Source organism: Thamnophis elegans, chromosome 1 (assembly GCF_009769535.1).
Source record: "Thamnophis elegans isolate rThaEle1 chromosome 1, rThaEle1.pri, whole genome shotgun sequence".
In the NCBI taxonomy this organism is placed as follows: domain Eukaryota; kingdom Metazoa; phylum Chordata; class Lepidosauria; order Squamata; family Colubridae; genus Thamnophis; species Thamnophis elegans.
The window spans coordinates 166,164,022-166,184,771 of record NC_045541.1 but is presented as its reverse complement, the minus strand read 5'-3'; the positions used below and the strand labels follow the sequence as shown (position 1 = coordinate 166,184,771).

The window sequence follows — 20,750 nt, the reverse complement described above, 5'->3', positions numbered from 1 at the left end:
TCAAACCCATTTAATACATGTTTTCACACCCTTTGCTATTCCCTCTCTGTAATTACCAATTTAACACACCCCCCCCTTCATTAATTGCTGCCCTATCAATGCGTTGACTGGTCTCTAAATGCGTCTCTAATTAACCTGCCTCTCTTGCGATTAAATGCGTTACTATATAAACCCACCCAGCCTCGTTTCCCAGTCAGAGGTTGAAGCCCCTCACAGAGCGCGCGGGTGTTCTCCCTGCCTGGGACTGTCACCGTCGCCCGCCTTCCCGTCCAGGACTCCGGGATCCGCTTTTTCCCTCCCGTCTCCAGGGCTGCCCGGCTCATAGCTGAGAAAGGGGAGGAGGAGGAGGAGGAGGACCAGGACCCATCAGGCCCGGCCCTTCGCCGCGCCTCGTTGCTCTTCGCTTCTCCGCCCTACGCTCCGCCACCGCCGCCGCCGCTGCGGCTGCTGCTTGTTTAGCGGGGGTGGTCTTGGCTCTAGCGGGCGGCTTCGTGGGTTGTTGTTGTTTTTGTCCCCCGCGAACCGCGAGGGAAAGGAAGGCGGGGGGAAAGGGCACGCACGGCTGGGCGCGCTCGGCGGCTGGAGGAGGCGCGGCGGCGGGGCTGTTTTGTTCACCGCCGACGGACCCACCGACCGACTGACCGACTCAAGCAACGCCGTTCAGCGCTCCTGTCAGTCGCTGGCGGGCGCGGGTAGGAGGCGGGCTCCTTCTTGCCCTCGTTGGCGGGTATGAGAAGGCCCCGCCGAACGGCAGCAGCAGCAGCAGCACAAACGGCGGTCCTGCAGAGCCTGACGCAGAAGCGGGCCCGGAGCCTCGACTGCTCCTGACAGCGCAGCCCACGGGCGCCGCCGCCGCCGCCGCCGCCACCTCGCCATGCGTCCCTCGCGGTGGTGGTCGGGGCCGGCCCTGGCTTTGGCCTTGGCCGTGGCTCTGGCTGGGATGGGCACCTGGAGCCTGGCCAAGGGTGAGTGCCGAGGAAGAGGAACGGGGGTCGTGGGGATTCGGGGTGATGCTTTTTTCTTTTTCTTTTTAAAGCCGTGGTTTGAATAGTAGAAAGAGCGCTAGAGAGGAGGCAGTAATATGCATGCATGTCTTGTTGGTTGCGTTGCTGTGGGGCAGCCTTCATATCACTTACTTGAGGTGAGGTTATTTGAAAGCGCTTACCTAGGGCTGCCAAAGGTATGTCTCTTGGTCAATAACTTGTTTGTCGGTGCAAGAACAAGTGATCTCAGCTGTGTCTGAGGGATGTCTTGTCTGTCTGTCTCACTCATCTAATCTTATCTATCTATCTATCTATCTATCTATCTATCTATCTATCTATCTATCTATCATCTAACCTATATATCTCTTATCTGTCTGTCTGTCTATCATCTAGCCCATCCTAACACATATTTACCTCTCCCATCTTACCTAACTTTGGGAGGTATAGACAGAGGGATGCTTTGGAGTTTTGCCTTACAGTCAGATTTAGCAATAGCAATATAGCACTTAGACTTATATACCACTTCATAGTGCTTTTAAAATCCTCTCTAAGCAGTTTACAGAGTCAGCATATTGCCCCCAACAGTCTAGGTCCTCATTTTACGGAAGGATGGAAGGCTGAGTCAAGTTAAGTTAAAAACTAGGCACATGTGTGAATATAGTAGACAATTTCCTTAATGGGAGCGTGCTTTGAAGTTTTCCAGTGAAGTGTTTTGTCAGTGCAATGGTACAAATAGTTACAAAAGTCCAAGGACCTATTGAATGAGAGGCTAAGGCTGGGTTTTCTGGTCTGTTTTTTCCCCAGAAGTATTTGCTCTGAGGCTTCTGAGGATCTTTTATATTATTATTATTATTTTGATCATTTTAACTGTAACAATTGTATTGGCAATTTAGTATTACTTACCAAAGTGACTGGATGAGTCCTATGTGTGCCTCTTTTGGCTTCCTAAGTAGAATGTGATAGTAATATGGATATCATATTCTCAATTTGTGAGTTTTATGGTAAAAAATCTTATGACAGTTTGACAACTTATTTATTGTACTTTATAGTAGTTCTATTCAATGCAGTTTATAGAGATTTCAAACAACTCAAGGTGTCTTAATCTGAATAATAATATTTTATATTTTATAATTTAGTGTCTTTTACTAAGAATTATTTAGTGTGAATCCCCTTCAAGCTTTTTCAAGATAGACAAAAGTATATTCTTCTATCTTTTTTCTATCAAATAAAATTTACTGTGTAAATTGTGATTGAATTCTGTAAAAGAATTCCTTTTGTATTTTTGCTACACTAAAATAAGCAGAACTCTTAAAAGTGTTTATTGGATAACACCCTGGATGTGTAAGTATACTTATTTATTTCAATATGTTTATATTCTGCTTACCCTCCATAAAACTATTAAGTATTAACTATTGTAAACATTAGTCTTACACACATAAAGGATCATTTAAATCCTCAGTTAGACAAACTAAATAAAATTGCATGTAACATTTTATTCTGAATATTTTTGTCCATAGATATGCTATATGGTATATATACTATTGTATATTTCACACAACATTATTAATATTACTCTTATTTAATCACATTTGTATTCTTAAGTGTTTTCTTAGGATTCATATTTGGGACTTTCAGTGGTATCTAGTTCAAGCATCACCTTTTTTTTCAAGTAATTTTCTGGCTTAAATGAAATAATTTTAAAAATGTTACATTATAGTCCAGAGTAGCTCACTTGGGGCAGGCAATATATTTGTCATTCAAGGATGCTAACAACTGTACTGTTAATACTATTGTTGATAGTGACTTGGTGACATTAATATTTATGACATTTTATGGTAAAGGAGCATTCTCTGTTTCCAGGCTCTTGCATTTTCTGGGTAAAACTGGCTACAGGGGTGAGGCATGCATCTCTCTATATCTTTTTCTGCTGCTGAAGAACATAGTTGATGATCCACTTGGTGAATGTCTATGGAGATTCTCAGTTGTTGGGTTATGGTTGTCACAAAGGTGCTTTCTTTCAAAAGGCAACTGGACTTTCTTCCAGCCAAACAAGTTGCCTTATGAAAGAAAGCACCTTTGTGTCCACTTGGTAAGCATAAACCAGAATTAAATTATAGCAGTAGCAAAATCACATCTTGCTTTTCTTCTTCTTTCCTCTGAACACCAGGAAGCAAGAATATAAGATACATCTATAGCTCTTTAGGTTGTGTGAATTTTATTTTAAATTGTGTGAATGCACAGATATATATTAAACAAAAGCTGAGGTCCCCATTTTGCAGCTTGGACATAAGGTGGCTCAGAAGTAGAAAATTACATTTGTGTGAAGTTGCAGTACTGGTTAAGAGTTCAGTAATGTTTTCTGTGAAGTAGTGAAATTATTAAATTTATTTTAATAGCTGTGATTATTATGATGTCTGTACATGTACTGTGCCTGTGAATGAAATTAAAGCCTTTTGCAGTTTTATTGACTATTTTCCAGCTATTTTTCTAATAAATATTTCAAGGATTAGTAAAAGTAAATAGTATTGAAATGGATTACGCCCATAAAGCCATGGAATTATTCCATTGAAAACTTGTTCTTTTATGGGTCTGCAATCCTCTTTTTGTCTCAGTTAGCTTCCTTGCCTGTTATAATGATTATAAATGTTCTACTGTAAGGAAGGAAAAGGTAGATTTGCTTGTCACAATGGAGCAGCAAATTGTGTCCCCCAAATAAAGGAAGGGGGTGTGGTGGCTCAGCAGTTAAAGACACTGAGCTTGTCAGCTGGAAACCTGACAGCCCAGGTTAGAGAGCTGAGCGCTGCTTGACAGGGTGAGCTCACATTACATGCTCCACCTCCTGCCCTCCTAGCAATTTGAAAACATACAAATGTGAGTAGATAAATAGGCACCACTTCAATGGGAAGGTAATTGCATTCCATGCACCTCGGCATATTGTCATGCTGGCCCCATGATGATTGAAATATCTTTGGACAATGCTGGCTCCCTCAGCTAAGAAACGGAGATGAGCATTGTACCCTAGAATCCGACACATCTGGACAGGGGAAACCTTTACCTTTATAATATCAACTACTGTAAACCTAAACCACTGATGTAAGAAATACGTGTTATGGGGCTTTTATTTCTCTACCGGTAAAAATTGCGTCCATTTTCTGGTTTCCTTGGTTTGCGTTGTGTTTAGAAAAATGAACCATTTTTTCTATGAGAAATTTATTTGGCAATGTTAGATGGGACTAAAGCTATTTCTTCTACGAATTTAACTTAGAGAATTTTTGCATGCTGTGAATCGCATTGGGTAAAAAATAAAACATGGCCTTTTGCATGGAGAGGCCTACTATTTCAAGATGAATTTATTTTTTCCTAAAGAAAAAAAACTTTGTGAGTTATGGAGAGAAAGTTCAAGGTCCCAAGGGCGTTTGAATATGATATGGCTGTAGTTCTTTTGGCACTTTGCTGTATTTCAGTAAGGGAACCACTTTGTCCCCAATGTAAAGAAAATATTAAATCCAAATTTGTATGTGTATGTATACACATACACACACACACACACAGAGAGACAGAGAGAGAGAGAGAGAGAGAGAGAGAGAGAGACAGACAGACAGACAGACAGACAGACAGACATTACATTACATTTCACTTAAGGTTAACTACAATAATTTCTGTGCTTAACCAGGCTTTTTGGATCTACCACTTTTAATGTTTTGCCACAAATATTTTGAAATGGGTCCTAGTTTCTCCTTCCCAGTGTTTTTAATTTGCCTTCTGCATCAGGTTCTAAAAGGGTTTCTCTCAAATGTGGCATTGGGAACATGCAGAGGTATAATTGTACAATCCCTGTCTATATATTCAGAACTGGCTATATATAAAATAGGGAGTCAAAATGACACTTTGCCAGAGAGGTTATGTTAGTATTCTTTTATGCAAAGTGCTGGTTGGCATTCTGGGTTTTTGAGTTGTGCCAAGAAAACACACAGTTCCATCTTGAGGGTTGTCTATCTCTCTGTGAATACATACACAAAACCAAATATTTTACAGCATTTGCTAGCTGGTACAAAGTAACTTCTTTTTAATGTAGTAAGTATTAACTTTAAATAAACAAAATATGTTTGTGGGTAGGCATTGGCATTTAAGCAAAATGAGGTAAATGAAAGAAACCTAAACAAGTTCCTGCAGAAAATAATAGTAGTACTACTGTAGCATTTGATGGCAGTTTATTAACTGAATTAGATTTATCTGTTCTATGTTGGAGTTTGGTATTTTTCCCCAAGCAAACATTAAATTTCTTTCTAAAACTCAAAGCCTAAACTAGTCAACAGCCTTTCTCTAGTTTCTACAATAATATCATAAATGTAATTCTTTAAATAAAAAATTAGATAATAAGATGTTTTCCAACTTCAAAAAAAACCTTGTGTATGGAGAAAAGTCTTGATAGATCTAGGCTTAAATTTGAATTCAGCTGAATTATACTTCTTCCAATATTAGGGTTTTAATTATTAAGGCTTTGAAATATGTTAATGGAAAAAAATGATAACAGTCAGGCAATATGCTTCTCCAAAGGTTTTATTGACTAGGGTATTTGTTTGTAGCTATAGTATAGTTTAGTAGGAAGATATTATTTTCAGGTTACAGAAGGAAAGTATAAATGATCAGATAAGCAACTTGCTTTCTTAAAATAATTCCTTATTATTTTAAGCATTTTGGGTTGCCAGTGAACTTGCCCTGATTTTTATTTGAATTAAATGAAGGATATGCAGCTTAACCTGATGGTATTTGCTGGCAGATGAAATTATAAATATCTTTCTCCCAGAATATTTAAAAAATAAATAAAAGGTATGCTTTGAGACGTATTGCAACTTTATGCTCACCATATCAACGTTTTTCTTCTGTTCATGGCCCTGAGGTCTTCTGTTCTGTTCTCCAGTGCTCCCCATAAAAAAGCCAAACCTTCATGTGAGTCATGAAGGATTCTTATTCAGATTATTTACTGTAAACATACACTTACATTCCAGAATTGCCCCAGCAAAGTGCTATTTTGACTTTATTCTTTGATAGCTGAAGGGTATACTATTAAATTAGCTTATATAATAATTTGTGTCCCTCCTCCTTTCCTGGTTTCATTCCATGACTTTCTGGGGCTATTTACTTCTTATAGTTGAGCTGTATTGGCAGACTTTGAACTGGATTTCATTTTATACCCAAGACTGGAATATTGGTAATTGCTGTTATCTTTGCTGCAGAGATGTTGTGCGGCTGATTCTGCTTCATTTGGTTCTTATAGTTCAACATTTCTATACAGCAGAGAGGCAAACTTGTAAATAAATTAAATAGGTTTTGCTCAAGGTTTAGAAAGTGAGCTGAGCTGAACTTTGCATTAGATGAGTTAACCAGAGCTGTTTTGCAAGCATATTGTTATTTCTGCTATTTGAATTGGATTGGCATTTTGGAATTGTTGGGGTTTTGTTGTGTGGCTATCTTGTTCCTTGCACTAGGACAGGAAGCCAGTATTGATATCCTTTGGTTCCTTCAATATGTGAATTAGATTTTTGCTCACTTAAACTTTTGTAAATCTGGAAGACTCATGAAATTGGTCTGTATACCTAATTCAAAGAGTTTACGCAAATAGATTGGGTATAAATTCAATAATAAATTATTTTAATAAGAAATTCATACATTACAGATAACAGGGATTTTCATCCATCTATTTTTTCAGATAGGAAATGTAAGTTAAACCTCATTTTGAACTGCAATAGTTTGGTTTTGATATAAAGCACCCTAGCCAAATGACTTTGTTTGCTGGTTGGTTTATTTTTCTTAACAAGCAAGTATTGGGATTGATCAGGGAATTATGAGCACACTAAGAGAAATCTGTGTTGCTAAGTAATTCTAGAAATATATTTTAAAGGATAGTATTCACATTAGTATTAGCAAAGACAATGAAGACAACACTAGGAAGTTTTTTTTTTCAAATTAGAGGACTATTATGGGACTAATTTAATTTTGTAGCTATATATACAGTGTGAAAACATTATGTACCATTGATCCAAAGTACTTATATTATTTATTGATCATGTATGCATTTCTAATATGTACACATAACAAAGTTCAAGTATGTAAAAATAGTATTACCACATTAAAATAATTACAACGGAATCTAAAAAGGTATTACAGTCATAGGTAAAAAGTTATGTAGATTAAAGTTAAAACATTTTAAAAATAAAACTCACCCCTTGGAATCAGGTTTTCAGGATTCTAGTACAAATATATAAACTATTACAGACTCAGCAGCACTTAACTTAAAAGATTAACTTAATATAAAGGTAATCTTGTCATATAGCATTCAACCAAGCACCTCTTCTATATAATTTAGCTTTCAGTTGTACTTCTGTAGACACATAAAACAAATTGTGCTGAGTTGGATATGAAACCTGAAAGAGAAACAAACAAATCATGATTTTATGGGGGTACCTGTATGGAGAGACCCAAAGAATGAAGAATGAAATGGATGATAGCTTACGCCTTTATGTCAAGGCAGAGTTTATCAGAATTGCATGTTCTCATAAGGATTACTTAATTAATGATAATCACTTTCTTAAAAATCATGTTTTCTTTTCTTTCATGCTTCCTAATCCAGTATCAGACTTGTTTATGGCCTTCTACTAGTTGCCTTTATAAACTTTAAAAAGAAAGTAAAACATTGAACTTATTCATTATCCTTGAAAGCTGAGCAGAACTGTCTTGAACAAATCCTTGAAGAAAGCACACTCCTTTTATCTAACAAGATATTTTGTTCTGCTAGTGGAATAGATGCCAACAACATCTCTCCCTAATTATTTAAAATTCCTTTAGTTGAAAGTTTAGCTGTTCTGATGTCTTAATTCTTTACCATCTTCTTGATTGTAAGAAAAGCATTGCGAAGGATGAGACCAGCAAAACTGACAATGTATTACATTTTCTAATGCCTTCTTTTCTTGTCAGGCCAAGTGGACTGCTGAATTGTGTATTTCTTTTCTCCAAGTCATATTATGGAAGCTTTAGTACATCTGGAAGGGTGTATTTAAGTTATATCACATACAGTAGTTCATCAGGGATCCCCCCCCCCCTTTTATCTCCAGTGTAATCTTTAGTATTCACTGGGAATATTCTGTAGTAAAAGTGATTAGTACAATCTTGGTTGTCCCAACCTCTTTTAGAGAGAACTATAAATCATAGATGGTGCTGCCAAAGGATGCTAGAAAAGAAAACCACATCTGTTTCCATTGCCTATCAGCAATTCTGTACTAACTTTCCTGTTTTATAAATAAATTCTTAGAGGGAAATACCTAGTCTTGCTTTTAGGTACTTTAGCAAATACTATGGATGAAATTGACAAGTATAGGTGGTTTGTTATAGGTTTGTTAAAATATCTTCCTTAAGGTTGTCTATTAAGAAAATATAGATGACTTTAAAACAGGATTTGGCAAGGTTAATAATATCCAGTGGGCATAATGACTGTGAGTGCCAGCTGCAGTGACTACTTGTGAACTTCAGAAGCATCCAACTGGTCAAAAAGGCAATACAATGCTGACCTCTAAAAGGGCTTTGGAGGCTCTTTAATGAGAACAGGGCTGTTTCTCACAGGCTTAGATAAGCTTGGATAGAGGATGGAAGGAGCTCTTGTTAACTGTATTGTAACTGTGGTGCTAGAGTGGTTATTTCTTCTCCAGTACAATTGCTTGTTATTGGTGCTTTCTAATTTTTATTTTTAAATTATTTTTAATGCTGTGTAATCAGTAATGATATCCTATTCTCTTCACTACCGGTTTGGTAGTGGGAGCTTCTGGGCATGTGCAGAAGGTCCATGATGATGTCAGGCTGGTTGGGCGGAGCCTCACACCGCCGCCACTACTGGTTCCCCTTAACCGGTGCGAACCGGCTGCATACCACCTTTGTGTGTAAGGGACTTGAATTTGTTCGGTGGCTTTAGAATTCGATCACATTAAGACTTAAAATGTTTTATTATTTAAATACAGGGATATTACTCAGTTTTTATCTTAATACATTATTTGTAGTGTAGGAAATCCATAAAATAGCTACTATTTTGTCCTCTCTATGTTGATCTTCACAAATGTTAATGCAGAGATAGTTATTTGTCCTGAGACCCTTCCTGTATTACCTTTTAAGGCACCAGAAGTATGCAGTGTTGCTTTAAAACAGAGTAAAAAATTCCATTGATGATTTATGAGACAACTTAGCTATAATGCCAAAAGAATCCCGTTGAGCAACCATATTGTTCCAGATTTCACAGTAATGTTGCCAAGTTAATATTTTTTTTAATTAATGGGTCTTAAATGATTACTCACAAAGTGGCATTCGTAATTTAATTACACTAGAATGCATCTATGAAGCTAGCTTTGCAGTCTTCAGAAACACGTACTTAAGACTATTGATAAGAAGATTGTACATTCTGTCTTGTGCCAGTAGGGCTCCTGTGGTGGAACGAAGTCTAAATCTGGCCCAAGTTGCAGACTCAGCACTGAAGAAACCAGGTTGCTAAATGTTTTGCAGTGATTGAATTTATGGGACAATTTCTGCTAGGAAAGTATTGTTTTTTTTAATGTGGCTTTCTTTTGTGAAAAGGGCTCCTAGGACAGTAGTCCAGCTTGTTAGATCCTGTTGGCATTGATCACTATGGTGGCATTTGTCAGGACTAAGTGTAAATGGCTTTTGTGGATATTAGGGTATTTGGTTGCCTTTATTTCCCTTTCTAATTTAACTTGTATAGCATTAGAAGTTGGTTTTGGAGTCAAAAGAGTGTGCACATTTATCTTATATGTGTTTAATCAATAGTGTGTTCTGCATTGATGGGATTCAAAAAATTTTTACTACCGGTCCTGTGGGCGTGGCTTGGTGGGTATGGCTTGTTGGGAGTGGCAGGACAAGGATACTGTAAAATCTCCATTCACTCCAGGGGAAGGTTACTGCAAAATCCCCGTTTCCTCCCGATCAGCTGAGAGGCAGAGATGGGGGCGGGCCCAGTCAGAGGCGGTATTTACTGGTTCTGTGAACTACTCAAAATTTCCTCTACCAGTTCTCCAGAACTGGTCAGAACCTGCTGAATGCCACCTCTGGTGTTCTGTTAAGTAGGACTCACTTCTAAGTAAAAGAACATGTGAACTGAGTGTTTAATATGTTTTGCTAGTCCCTGATATGAGATTTGTATTAGGGCTGATATACATTAAAAAGAGACCCAGAGTGTTAGATGTAATTTAACATTCTCTGCTGGTACATATAATTCTAGCTTTGAAACTTAACTATGGCATTTCTCTTTTTTAGTCATTGGAATGGCTGTTCCTTTGCTCCAGACTGCTCTTAGGCAAGCAACTGCAGTGCTTTCTGTTCCCTAAGATGACAGGAGGCTAATATGACAAATGGATGTGTTGCTCATAGTAATGTAGATATTCAAATCCTACTTTTGCTGCTTAAGAAATGCCCTGCAGCGATCTCCCATTTCAGACAAATGGCTGCAGGGCACTTTGTGATAGAATGGATAGCACCAGAGACTGAACAATTGTTGCATAGCTGCCTTTGATTGGCTGCCATATTACAGATACACATACATGGAAAAGTGTGTTCAAAGTGCTGAGGCTTTTTGAATTCATTTAGATGGACCATAGAGCTAGATACATCTTAGTTGCATACAGAGTTGTTAACTGAGATATTAATTTACAGAAGAACAATTATGGACATTGCTTTGTTAGGCATTAAAATGAATGTTGTGGAAATACTAATCCCTCTCATTTGTTTGATTGCATGTGATGAAATAAAATTCACATCAAATCTGTTCTGTTTGCTTAGTGTAGATCTTGCTGCTTCATGAATTGAATGGTACAAAAGTCTGTGGTTTTGTTACTGAAAGATTATAACCTCAAGCAATACCGCAGAATCATGGTTTGACCTATATACTTTACCTCACCTACAATGAATACATGCACAATCCAAGTAATTGTAATAGTGGAGATTATTTTGACAAGTGAACATGACAAGTCCAGTAATCCCAGAGTTGTAAAATAATTGTTTATGAATGCTTCATTCTTGTGATGAGGCAAGTAAGGGATGTATGTTTATTTGTGAAATTGTCACTAATTGAGCTGGCTTTTATAGCACAAATAACCACATTCTTCTATCCCCTCTGGACACAAATATTGTGGAAGCAGGCATTAAGAGCTTTTTCTTAGAACTTAAGAAAAAAATGCCACGTGTGATTAAACATGCTACTTGCCATAGGCCTGCAAGACACCATAATCTTAGTCTCTGATTAAAAATGCCTCTATCTCCTACAGATGAATGTGCCTAAATTGAATTACAATGTGCCACATAGAAAAGCAAAAACAGGGCATTGGATCAGAAGTTTTCATGGGTGTCCGCATGTGAGTGAAGTAAGCCCCATACTTTGAAATATGACAATATGTTTCTTAGGGTTATTAGGTATTTTAAGAAAGAGGATTAGTTGATCATCCTGATTAACAAAAGCACGTGCATTTCTAAGAAAGACAAGAGCTTCCCTGAATCTTTTGTACCTTGGGCTGATGTTTGGCATTCTGATGATCACAATAAGAATGGGGACACAAAACTGGTGATTTCCATTCCCCACCCCTGTAAGTGAAGCGGAAAGGAGAAGCTCAAAGCAGTCAAATTGTTTTTTTGCATTCCATGATTTGTCCTTTGGACTTAGCTACTGAGAGAACATGTAAGGCTTGGGCCCTTTTCTTTTTTATTTATTTTATTACCGCAGTAAAAAAAATATGAAGCGATAATATATATCAAATCAACAAATTCATTACTTCCTTAAAATAATACCGCAAAAAATAAGCCCTATTAAAATCTCTTCTATTTTCCTATTTTTTTAAAGCCAATGAGTTATTAATTATGTTATTTCTTTGTAAATCATTAAATAACCTTTACCCTAATCATAAACAGCATTTTAATTATTTACATGTTGCTTTTCCAAACTGCATTTCCCAAATCTGGTATGTTTGTGTAGAATATTAATTGAAATCAAAGTCTGTGTGATAATCTGGCTTCTCTATTCAGATAGACAAATTGTCCACAAGATAGCAAATGAGGTATGCTGGACATCTAAATGTTTTCTGCATGTTCTAATATGTTTTGCTAGTACAAAAGATTGTTTGGTGGCTTTCGCCAGCAAAATCCTGCAAACCCAGTCATTCCCTGTTATCCTTGTCAAGGCTGGGAATCACTGTCGTCATTATACAAGTAGTCTTCGAATTACAACAATTCATTTGAAATTACAACATCACTTTAAAAAGTGACTCACACTTACAAAGTATGAGGACTTATACTTACAACTGTTGCACCATCCCCAAGTCGTGTGATCAAAATTTGGGTGCTTGGTAACCAGCACATATTTATGATAGTTGCAGTGTCCCAGGCTCAGAAAGCCATCTATAGCTTTTGCATAGATACCAGTGTTGGAGGAAAAATTTAATCTGGTTCTAAGCCAGGAGAAAAACGCTGGAAATAAAATGGAGGCTGGCTACAATGAAAGAAGGTTTCTGTCTATTTGGTTTCCAGAAACCTCAGTGACAGCAGCATGCTTCTGGGATGGCTGACATGGTTAAGTGAGTGGTTGGACTTTTATAGGGTTCTGGAGTTTGGTGATTGAGATGCTCCAGGGGATTGTGCAATATAGTGAGCCTTGTGTCTTTTGCCATTCTAATGATGGTGGGTAAATCCTATTATGTCCTAAAGGTCATGTCCTGTCCATAGAATTTGGGTGGGGAGAATGTAAATTCTGAATCCCATCAGCTCCAGTCTTCTGTGGGAGCTGTGGCTGAAGGCATTTCATTTATGAATAGATTTGCCCAGTCTTTCTTAATAGGTACAGAATATCCATCTCTAAAAACTTGAGGCTTCTGCTTGAAGCTACGACAGGAAGACTGGATCAGCTTTCTGCCTTTGTTAAGATTATTTTCCATTTCTCCTTTGGATAAATATAATATTCTGCCTCTTTTAATATTCCCCAGAATATTTCATTCTCTAGGAGGTGGGTGGGCTTCCTACACCAGGTATCCTGGAGTTGCTTATTATGGCATTGCAGTATGTATGTATTTTAAATTGAAAAATGGATAAGGCTATAGAGATAAATCTGAAATGCTTCCTGTATTTGTGAGTAGCAGTTAAAACAAGAAGGTAATAAAGCGCTCGGTCTAGATGTATTTTGCTGTAGTGGTTAAAGTCCTCAAGCTAGAAACTGAGACCATGAGTTCCAATCCTGTCTTGGGCCCAAAGCCAACTGAGTGACCTTCAGCCAATCACTTTCTCTTAAACCTAGGAAGAAGTAATGGCAAATCACTTTTGAAAAAAATTGCCAAGAAACCTGCAGGAATTTGTTCAAATAGTCTCTCAGAATTAGACATGAATCTACAGAAGGATAAATAAAACTTAGAATACAATTATAAACAGATAATAAGATTTTTTTCTTATTTTATGAGACAACGAAAACAGCCTTATGAAGCACAAATAGGTTCCAAATAGGTATTTAAAGGCCCTACAGCAAACTTAGCCATAAGCAATGGTTTCTAAACCACAGTGTTAAAGCTACACTAATGCTAAGACAAAACCAAACAAATCAAATTAAATCTTAGCATAATATTTGAATCCATTTATTCAAACCAAGGAAAATTGATTTTTTAGATTTCTGATTGCCAGAATCACATTCAGTAATCAATATTAATAACATTGCCTATTAAAATATGTAAGGTAATAAATATTTCATGTTAGTGCAAATTGCCTGGATATACCAAGCTATTTCAGTTAGGGCAGTACATTAGAACAAATAGATGCACTATGCTCTTTCATTCCACGTTATCTGAGACATTTGTGGAGAACCAGAAATGTGTTGATTTATTGAATTAAGTTGCTTGTAAGTGGAGTTGGAGATTAAATGCCTTTGTAAGTTTGAATATAGTTTTTATATTCGGAAATTGATGAAGACTCAGAATTGCATTGCATCCAAATATAGTACACGGGTTAGAGTTATTTTTTGTCAGGAAAAAGGTTCCAGTGTGACCCCATCTCTTGAAAAGTTAGCTCTCTGTGGCCATCTTCACACAAGTTCTAAGGAAGAAATCCAAGTTAGTAAGCACACATGGAAGTTTCATGTTGTCTACGTATTTATCATATTTATATAGCTGTTCACCTTACATGAAAATGACTCTGGACAGCATGCAGCACTTAATTAAAAAAATTCAATCAGTATTGTCACAATTTAGAAATAAATATAAAAGCACACAACACAGGAGAGGATTATATTAAGCACAGTAATCATAGCTATTGCAAAATCTCCCTGGTCCTCTGGGACCCTCTGGCCTGATGACATAGCCATGTCTTGAGGGATTTGTGGAATATTGCAAGAAATTGGGCTCATCTCACTTCTTGGGAGGTGGGGGCGGGGAAAGATTCCTGAAGGTGAGTGCCATGGCAGAGAAGACCCACTTCCTGGAATACACCAGATGTAATTCCCTGGCAGACGGGACCCGCAGTATACCTTTCTTGGCAGACCAGATGGAGCAGGCAGATGTAATTGGGGAAAGGAAGTCCCTCAATCCCATGCTTTGAAGGGCTTTAAAGATCAAAAGCAGCACCTTGAATTGAGTCCAGAAACAAATTGGCGACCAGTGCCACTCACAAAGCAGAAATGTAACATGTGCCATCTTAGAGGCAGGCCGACATAGCTGCTCATGCCGCTGCATTTTGCACCAAATGAAGCTTCCAAATATTCTTTTTTTTTAAAATGTATTTTTAATTTAAAACAAACACAATCCTTCTTTACATGCTGTAGAAAGTGTATCAGTTGGTTACAACAGTGGTTCCCAAACTTGGCAACTTTAAGACTTGTGGACTTCAACTCCCAGAGCTGGCTGGAGAATTTTGGGAGTTGAAGCCCACAAGTCTTAAAGTTGCCAAGTTTGGGAACCACTGGGTTACAGAAAGATTTTCGTGCATCACTTCCACAGTCAACAACATAATTCATATTAGCTTAAGCATTTTAACTCAAATATTTAAACATGTCACCATCATCATATCTCCGTTTTCATTTGACTATAATTGTTTAAGCGTCCTTTATCATAAAATATACCAAAGTTTAATACATAACCATATACTGGCCTTTCAATTACTATTTCTAAAATCCTCCACTAACACTAAATCCTTATGTCCTATTCTAGCTAAACATCCATAATATTTAATAACAAAGTTTTCTAATCCTCCTTTCTAAATCACTGTTTAAAATTTACACCCAGTTTCTATATTATACCCATATCTATATATACGTTGTTATTCTTATCCCTCCTTTATTTGACTATATCCTGTATCATAACATTTTCCCCCTAATAATCAAAACTTTAACTGTATCTAAGTTGGTCCCCCCCCCTTTTAATTAACCTTTATGTATAATCCAAAGGGATTTCTAATCTTCCTTAGATGGGTACTATTCCATATTCATATCCAATTATATTCATCATAACACTACACATTATATACATTAGTAACATTATTAATTATTTATTTAAGCTATATCTATTGTCAATAAATTTCACCAAGTTTAATTAGTTTTAAATTATATTCTTCCATCTATCAACCTATATCTTTCCAATAGCAAAACAGTCTCATATCTTCTGCCATTTGTGGTGTCAGTCCTCTAATCATCTCCGTGATCAACTTTGTATGGACTCCTCTTAGCAACTCCTTGCTTATAAGATCTCTCATGTAATCTTGATGCCCTTCTTCTGTTTCCTTAATCAGCTTATCTTTGATTGTCAGTAGTGTTATCCATACTATTGCTAATAAATTTTCTCTCTTTAAATCCATAGACTCTTTGTTTTTTTCTTCTTCTGTATCTTGCCCTCTGGGATAAATTTCCCCTCCCTTTAATTCCTCTTTCAGTATTCCACTCTTTCCATTTTCAGACACCAGCCAATCACTATAAATATCAGCAAGTTTAATCTCTTTATATTCATTTCCACTTTGATTTTTTGAGTTTTAACCAAAACATTTTGCATTTGATAAACATCTTCAACTTCTTCATCATATTTTGCTGTTATGTGCTCTAAGTCTTCCAGTTTCTTCTCTATCTTCTCTCATATATTTGATAATTTCTGTATTTCTGAAAATATCTTTTGCAAGCTCAAGAAATTGTGCCACCCTCTCCAGCTAACAAACACAGCTGCTCTAGCTTGGAAGATTAAAAAAAAATAAACATAGATTCACAAAAACGTTTATATCTAAGTGAGTAGAATACATCAATATAATCGGGTGGAAACTAATCAAGGAGAGAAGCAACTTAGAACTGAGGAGAAATTTCCTGACAGTTAGAACAATCAGCGGAACAGCTTGTCTCCAGAAGTTGTGAATGCCCCAACACTGGAAGTCTTTAAGAAGATGCTGGAAAGCCATTTGTCTGAAACGGTATAGGGTTTCCTGCCTAGGCAGGGGGTTGGACTAGAAGACCTCCAAGGTCCCTTCCAACTCTGCTATTGTATTATATTGTAAAAGGGTGGAGAATCACAGCATTACAGAAATTCAAATGAGAGGCAACAAGGGAATGAGTGCCAGTTAGCAGAGCCCCCTGATGTAGGGACTCATATGACTGACGCACTATACAAACCTATGTGAAAGCCATATTTAAATTTGAACAGTCAAATTTGAAAAATTGTACATTTAGATTGGAAAAAGTTATTGTCATTGTAATCTGGATCCTGATCATCCATCCATCCATCTATCCCATCTCACCCAACAGAGGGACTCTGGATAGTGTACAATAAAATATTAAAAATGTAAAAACAGTGTTTAAAATTTTTTAAAGGCAAGAGATCTTAAAAGGTGTAGGGGATCTGAATGTATGTTGGATTTATTATATTAGATCATCCAAGTGATTTGAAACTGAAGATTGTGATAAACTGGAAATGGTGCTAAGGTGTCTTCCTCAGAGAGTTTGTAGGGTGGCTCACTCTCTTAGGGGAACTTTCTATTGTGTGTAGTCACCATATGAAATTTAAAAATATAAGCTGCCGTAGACTAGCTTCTACAATGAGAATGAAGCCAAAATGTTCATTTCTTTTTAAACAGTGAATCATAGCACAGCTACTGAACATAAATAAAACAAAACAAATATTATGTATTTTTGCATGATTATAGTTAGCTGGTTTTATTTACAATATTGGGAGTGGCATGTTACTATATTGAAACATTAACTCCCTGAAATGTTGGCTGTTGTATTACTTTCGATGTTGTCTATCACAGAGTTAGCAGAGTGTAATGAATTTAGTAACAACTTAGTTTTATTACCTGTTTTTGCAAGAAAAATTGTATTTGAAGTACAGATAGTCTTTCACTTACGACTGCTTATGTAATGACTACCTGTAGTTACAACAACTGCAGAGGGGATGATTTATGGTTTGTAAAGCACTTCCAGGCGTCATAAGGTGCTGTTCACCTCCTCCACCCCTGTGGTCACATAATTGCATTTCAAGCACTTGGAAACTGGCTCACATTTTTACTTAGTTGCAGCATCCTGTTATCCTATGTGTAATTTGCAATGTTTTTTTACGCTGGTTTCCATCTTTTTGTCAATTTCCAGTAAAAAATATCCATCCAGGAGAATGGATTCGGACTTACGATAACATGATTTGCTTAGCAACTACCGTAAAAATGATTGTAAGATCGGATCCAATCATGTAGGTGCCTCAACTTACGACTGTCATGACTTACGACTGAAATTCAGGTCCCAATTGTAGTCATAAGATGAGGACTACCTGTACCTTGTCTTACAAAGAAGACTTTAAATGAGTACGTTTGGATGGGTGGTTAGTTATAAAGATGACTGTAACATTGAAAATAGACAAATCAGTGGAATGTTTTATCAGTTTGAAAATAACACTTTTCTTTTCTTTCTTCCAGTTTGTCCAAGTATAGACATCCGGAATAACATGACCAATTTCAGCATGCTTGAGAATTGTACTGTGATTGAGGGACATCTGCAGATCTTGCTTTTGTTCAGAACTAAGGCTGAGGATTTTCGAGATCTCAGCTTTCCTATGCTGACGATGGTAACCGAATACATCTTGCTATTCCGGGTCTATGGTGTGGAGAGCTTCAGGAAGCTTTTCCCCAATCTGACAGTGATTCGTGGGACTCATCTCTTTTTCAACTATGCTTTGGTCATCTTTGAGATGGTACACTTGAAAGAGATTGGCCTTTACAGCCTGATGAACATTACCCGAGGGTCCGTGCGGATTGAGAAGAATCCTGAGCTCTGCTTTTTGTCAACCATTGATTGGTCTCGGATTTTGGACTCCGTAGAAGATAATTATATTGTTCAAAACAAAGATAATAATGAGTGTGGAGATGTATGCCCAGGAATAATGCAAGGGAAAAGCAACTGTCCTCAGACTGTGGTCAATGGTGATTTCACTGAGCGTTGTTGGAGTCATTCCCATTGCCAGAGAGGTAAGTTGATGAATTTAGGCTATTGCTAAATGTAATTTCTTTGCTTGTCCTGAAAACAACTTTTTTTGTAAAATGTTCTCTTATTGATCTCCCATTCCAGCTCTCTTTCGCACAATTCTAGTTTAATCAAGTGTCTTACTACCAGATGCTGCTCATCTACAGTTCCCCTTACCCTTCATCATTGACCATACTAGCTGGAGGCTGCTGCAAGTTATAATTCCAACAATTTCTGGAATGCTGTAGGTTGCGTATTTATTGCTCTGTAAATCTCTGAACCCTTTCCATCCTACAGCAAATGCATGTTCTTCATCTGACTTTGAAGAAGAAATAATTGTATCCTGCATAGGTAATACAGGATAAATAAGCAAATTCTGTAGTTTTCTATCTTTAGCTGGAAGGATCATCTAACAAACCCTTGGAAACACCCTCATCTGAGCTGTTGAAGAGTTGTAATAAATTAAATAGCTTAAATGCTTGGGATGATGAACAAATATTATGATTGGGTGTAAGATTTTCTTAATATTCCTAAGTGCAAAATAAAAATAACTGTTAGGATAATTCTTCGCATGTGCGTCGGTGGACTGATTGTATTGTTTTGCTTGAGGATTTACTTTTCGTTTGTGTGTGTGTGTGTGTGTGTGTGTGTGTGTACCTTGAGCTAGTGTTGAGTCCAAAGGCAGCTTAATTTGCCAGCTGGATGATTTTCTAAAATGTTGGTTTTAGTGCAGAAAACTGCTTACTGTACTAATTGGTTGCATCTATGTGCCTTTCTTGAAAACTTTATCATGCCTATTTGAAATTACTGTATTTTTTGGAGTATAAGACACACCTTTTTCCCTCAAAAAAGAGGGTGAAAATCTGGGTGCATCTTATACACTGAATACAGCATTTTTGGCCTCCCGAAAACCTGCCCCTTTGCAAAAATGACCTTGCATAACATTTAGGAGGCTTCCAGAGTGCTCCTGGGGGCTGGGGAGGGCAAAAATGAGTGAAAAGCAGGCCATTTGTTTCTTGGTTTTGCCTACCCAGCCCCCAGGAACACTCTGCAAGCCTCCTAAAGGCTATGCCTGCTCCTTTTTTTGACAAAAAGGCCCCGTTTTTGGGAAGTTTACAGAGTGCAAAAACTTTTTTTTTTTAATTTGCCTCTTCAAAATATTAGTGCATCTTGTACTCCAAAAAGTACAATACTTGTCAGTGTTTAGGGCTTACTAGAAGGGAAGAAAAAATGAAAACCGTTTTTTATTGAGTACTAAACTCATTATTTATAATCTCAAGCTTATCTTCCAGGTTCTGTTGTCCATTTATTCATTTGTTTTACAAGGCCAAAACATTTTGAATAGCAGTACTTGTGGATAAACAACTTATAAAAATGTTAACTTGACAAACTATCATGATTTGCTGAACTTTTTCTGGGTATATTTGCCAACTTTTAAAGGCATTTGTTGCAAATAGTTTATTGCCCTAATAGAACGTTTTTGTTCAGAATGATTACCCAGATGTTGTAGTTGTAGTTGTACCATAGCTCCTTCTACCTTGACTTCTAGACATGTGGTAGAAGCCTATTGGAAAAGCTGTCGCTTCCTTGTCTATCTCAGTATGTACCTATTTGCCAGAAGCTTAGTATGTGGTATGCTTGGTAAATGTTTTTTCAGGACATAGTCTGAAAAAACCTCTGATGATATAGATTGGACTATATGTTTCCATACAATGTACAAGCATTATGTTTTTAGACCCTATGTATTGTTCACCAAATTCTATTCAAGTCCCCTTTGTTTAATTCAGTGGACAAAATATCAAAGTCCTGTTATTTGCTTTGAAATTGAATTTTGCCAAGGAAAATGTTTTTTCCCCAAGCAAATTTGTATTTTTCATTTTTGTTACCATGCCACAGTGTCCTTTCCCCCAGTTTTATCCCTGCATATATCCACTGGGGGAGAAACCCTGTCTATTCTGAAAGAATGGACATTCAGCCTCATTTGTTTACTCTATGTTTTTGAGATATTATCCTATGTATTTTGTTTCATTTTCTCTAGTGCAGGGGTCTCCAAATTTGGCTACTTTAAAACTTAAGGACTTCAACTCCCAGAATTCCTCAGCCAGCCAATTCTGGGAGTTGATGCCCACACGTCTTAAAGTTGCCAAGTTTGGAGACCCCTGCACTAGTTTAAAGATAGCCATATGCTGAATTCATGGAACATGAAAAGGAAATGTTCTAAAAAAACACAACCCTAGCTCAATAAAGTGAATGAGAATATTCACTCT

At 37.2% G+C, this 20,750-nt stretch overlaps 1 protein-coding gene across 1 annotated transcript in view; it reads left to right on the top strand.

Moving 5' to 3' along the window:
* The first annotated feature begins 383 nt into the window (after nt 1–383).
* INSR (insulin receptor) overlaps nt 384–20,750 on the top strand; it is an 84,334-nt gene continuing 63,967 nt past the window's right edge. Inside the window, exons 1-2 of the mRNA XM_032238397.1 lie at nt 384–965; nt 17,940–18,488. Coding sequence (XP_032094288.1) covers nt 875–965; nt 17,940–18,488 — 640 coding nt within the window. The 5' untranslated portion in view covers nt 384–874. The remainder of the gene's footprint in view (nt 966–17,939; nt 18,489–20,750) is intronic.